The sequence below is a fragment of the Trypanosoma grayi genome (assembly GCF_000691245.1).
Source record: "Trypanosoma grayi strain ANR4 Tgr_1194_V1, whole genome shotgun sequence".
Classification (NCBI taxonomy): Eukaryota; Euglenozoa; class Kinetoplastea; order Trypanosomatida; family Trypanosomatidae; genus Trypanosoma; species Trypanosoma grayi.
The window spans coordinates 503-4510 of NW_008826813.1; the positions used below are offsets into that span (position 1 = coordinate 503).

General features: G+C 59.8%; 3 protein-coding genes across 3 annotated transcripts; 2 read left to right on the forward strand and 1 right to left on the reverse strand.

The window, feature by feature from the left end:
- Window positions 1–18: 18 nt before the first annotated feature.
- On the forward strand, window positions 19–1047 carry DQ04_11941000 (hypothetical protein; the record flags this gene model as incomplete). The annotated part of the gene is made up of 1 exon (XM_009316646.1): window positions 19–1047. The coding sequence occupies one exon, from the start codon at window positions 19–21 to the stop codon at window positions 1045–1047; it is 1029 nt and encodes a 342-aa protein (XP_009314921.1).
- Window positions 1048–1357: 310 nt separating this feature from the next.
- Window positions 1358–2566, forward strand: DQ04_11941010 (putative mitogen-activated protein kinase, putative,protein kinase; the record flags this gene model as incomplete). The annotated part of the gene is made up of 1 exon (XM_009316647.1): window positions 1358–2566. One exon carries the CDS (start codon window positions 1358–1360, stop codon window positions 2564–2566), a length of 1209 nt encoding a protein of 402 aa, XP_009314922.1.
- Window positions 2567–3312: 746 nt separating this feature from the next.
- Window positions 3313–3549, reverse strand: DQ04_11941020 (hypothetical protein; the record flags this gene model as incomplete). The annotated part of the gene is made up of 1 exon (XM_009316648.1): window positions 3313–3549. One exon carries the CDS (start codon window positions 3547–3549, stop codon window positions 3313–3315), a length of 237 nt encoding a protein of 78 aa, XP_009314923.1.
- Between the last annotated feature and the right edge of the window lie 459 nt (window positions 3550–4008).

A 4008-nucleotide genomic window follows, 5' to 3' on the forward strand; every position in this document is an offset into this window, starting at 1 on the left:
CGCGGCGAAGGAGGGGCAATGATGCACACGCGTCGGCCCGTGAAGGAGGAGGATGCTTTTGCGGACGACCTCCCCGCCGGCGTTGCCGTGCAGTACCGCGTCCTGCAGAAGTTGCTGCCGCGCGGCGGGAGTGAACGGCAGCCACAACAACAACAACAGCAGCAGCATGAACAGCAGCGCCGTTGCGTGCCGCCGCCGGCGATAAGCGCCCCAGCGGCTGCCATGTGCGGCGGCGGCAGCAGGGAGGCGGCGCTGCGCGAGATTGAGCGCGGTGGCCCAATCATCGACCAGCTGCTCGAGAGCCGTGCGGCGCACGCCCGCCTGTGCGCTTTGCTTGAGGAGCGCTGGCAAGACGAATGCCGTGCGCTCGTAGAGGCTGAGTCGATGCAGCGTTGCTTCATTGCAACCACGGCGGAGTGGGTGCTGGACAAGGTGCTGCCGCTGGTGCTTGGAGCGTTGCTTGAGGACACCGGTGCCCATGCGTTCCGTGCAACGGTGATACGAGAACGGGAGGAGTGGGACCACGACATGGAGGAGCTGCGCCGCTGTAACGCGTATCTCAAGGACTGCCTGGGGGAGGCGGAGGAGGCGCGGACATTGCAGCAGAAGCAGCAAGAAGAAGTGGCCCACGCCTTCGCGGTTAGTCAGGAAGCCCTTTACGAAGCGCGTGCAACCGTCACTGCGCTCCAGCAGCAACTGAAAGAGGCCGAGGCGGTGTCCAAGCAGCCACTGCACTCTCTGACGCTGGAGCTCGAGTCCCTGAAGCTGCAGTACCGCGAGCTTGTGGCCCTCCACCCACACAGAGTCTCGGCGATAGAGAAAACACCAATGCCCGACGGCGACGGACCAAACGCTGCGACGCTGAAGGCACAGGTGGAGGATCTGCGGCGACAGTTATCGCAGAAAGACGACTCCATTGCGCTGCTCCGCGCCGAGCTCGCGGAGCGGCGCGATGTGGCCCGTGAGTTAGGCGCCTCAGAGGCAAAGGTGCGCACACTGGAGCGGCGACTGAGGGCCGCCACGTCCTCCCCGAGTCTCGCTGTGTGATATTGGTAGTGCGAGCCCCACATGCGACTCTTTTTTTTTTTGCGTGCTGCGGATCGCGTGGGGCGGCATGCGGCGTAAAACCCCGTTTTGCTTCGCGTCCGGTGACTTTCGCATGCACTTGCTCTTCTTTGCTTTCTCACGTCCTTTACTTTTCCCCAATCGCTATTTTTTATTTTATTTTATTTTTTGTACTATTCTTGCGGCACCGCTGCGTGGAGTTCCTGACACGGCAAGGGAATCTAGCACAAAGCGTGGCGGTGAAGGGAGCGGCGACTGTGTGAGTGTGTGTGTGTCTGTTGGCGGGGGAGAAATGCTGACGCACGTCTCGGCGCCCGACTCGGAGGGCAAGGTAACTTACACTTTTAACACACAGTTGAAGGTTGAGGTCCTTCGACGGTACGAGGTACGCAGTCTGGTGGGTCGTGGTGCCTACGGCATTGTGTGTAGTGCGGTGGATAGCACGACGGGCGACACTGTCGCCATCAAGAAGATTAGCAACATCTTTGGCGACGTGGTGGATGGGAAGCGCATCCTCCGTGAGGTGAAGCTGCTGGGGTTCCTCAAGCACCCCAACATTCTGTCCCTCAAGGACCTCTTCCGCCCCTCCGACCCGGGCTTCACCGACGTCTACGTCGTGACGGAGCTCATGTCATCCGATCTGCAAACTATACTAAAGTCATCCTCGGTGCAGCTAACGGAGGCGCATTGCCAGTACTTCACATATCAGCTCTTGTGTGCGTTGCGGTATATCCATAGCGCCAACGTCATCCACCGTGACTTAAAGCCCGCCAATTTGTTGACAAACTCGGAGTGTGATTTAAAACTTTGCGACTTCGGCTTGGCACGGGGAAAGGGGCCGAAGATGACGCACTATGTAGTCACCCGCTGGTACAGACCACCTGAGCTGCTGCTGGTGAGTGACGACTACGATGGCGCCGTCGATCTGTGGGGTGTGGCGTGCCTTGCAGTGGAGATGTTCACGCGGCGCCCGCTCTTCCCCGGGCGCGACTACATCCACCAGTTGAACCTCATAACGGATTTGTTAGGCCTGCCGGACATCGCGCGTGACTTGCCGCACGTGCGCTCACCCGAGGCGATGAGCTATTTGCGCTCCCTCCCCGCCCGTGAGCGGCGCCCGCTGGAGGCGGTGCAGCCGTCACTGCGCGAGCAGTACGCGGCGGCTGTGCTGCAGGCGCTGGAGGGCCGTGACAGCGAGGATGGCAGCAGCGGCGCCGGTGACAGCGTCTCAAGCACCGACCACGGCGCGGACGTCGAGGCGCGATACGCATTGTTCAAGGAATTTCTCTTCAAGCTGCTCACGTACAACCCCAAGGAGCGCATGACGGCGGCGGAGGCGCTGGCGCACCCGTGGCTGCAAGAGGTGCGCACCAACTGCGGCGGCGAGGAGTTCGAAACGGAGGCGGCGGAGCGGTTCTTCTGGGAGTTCGACAGCGCCGAGCTCGGCGCCGCCCAACTGCGGCAGCTGCTCATGAGCGAGGTCATGCGGTGGAGTACCTGAAAAGGCGAGCTACGGGCGGACGGACCGAGGAACGGTGTGTGGAAAAGAAAAAAAAAGGGGGGATAACACGATGACAAACATACATGCAGATACGTACACTTGTGTGTGTGTGTGTGCGTGTGCGATACGGCGGTGCATTCCAGGGACCACAGGGAATGCAAGGAGAGATGGCGCCTTCTCGTAGGCCTTGTGCCACGAATGAAAATACGGTTGTGTGCTGTGTTAAAAGAAAAAAAAAGGAGGACTTGAGGTGTGTCTGTTGATGTTCGGTTGCGTCTGCCGCCCTCGGAGGGTTTTGCATACTCTCCACTCTCGAAAAGAAAACGAGATGAAAAGAAAAGCCTGTTTCTCTCTTTCCCTATCTCTCTCTCTCTCTATATATATATATATATATATATTGTTCGCGTCTTTCTTTTGTGTGTCCCGTGACACTCATGCGCAGCTCTGTTTGGGGAACATCCTGCATGGTGGACTGCTGCGCTGATCATTTTCAGCCCAGCAGCAGTCATTCGTGAACAGTCGGACACACTCAGACAACATCAGCAGCACCTGACAAAGGGCGAAGGTAGCACAGCAAAAAAAAAAAAATAAATCGCCACCACTGACAACGATACGTGAGACCAATCCCGAGATTCGTTTCCTGTCAGCCATATTCATTGACTGCGGTAACGCTCGACTCACAAATCTATCAAGGAGGGCGAGATGGTGGGGGCGCCACTCGCCGGTGTCCACAGTCCGGACGGACGCTACACGCGACTGAGGCGCATTGGCTGCGGCAGCTGCAAAGAAGTGTACGCCGCTGTTGATGCGGAGGATGGCGTGGAGGTAGCGTGGTGCGAGATGCCGAGCACGCCGGGCCCCGACGCGGAGCTGCCGCAGGAGGTGTTTTTGCTCTCGCAGCTGCAGCACCCCAACCTGCTCCGGTGCCACGCGTCGTGGATCGACAGTGAGCGGCGATGCTGCGTGTTCATCACGGAGCTCATGACGGGCGGAACGCTGACAGACTACATGCAGCGGATGCCGGAGCGGCGTTTTCGCACCCGTGCTGTTATCCGCTTCGCGCTCCAAATCTTGCTGGCGCTGCGTTACCTGCACCAGCGCGGGATCACCCACCGTGATATCAAGTGCAACAACATCTTCATCAACGGCAACAGCGGAGAGGTGAGGGTGGGAGACTTGGGTCTCTGCATGATGTCGCGCACCGCCGTCGTCGCTGTGGGGACACCAGAGTACATGGCGCCGGAGATTTACGAGCACCACTACGACAAGGCGGTGGACATGTGGGCGTTCGGCCTGTGCGTGCTGGAGATGGCCACCGGCAGGCGCCCGTACGACGACTGCAACGACGCTGGGCAGATCCACCGCCGCGTGTCGACGGGGTGCCTGCCACACGTCGCCGACATCACCGACGACGCCGTGCGGCGGGTGGTGCTGCGCTGCCT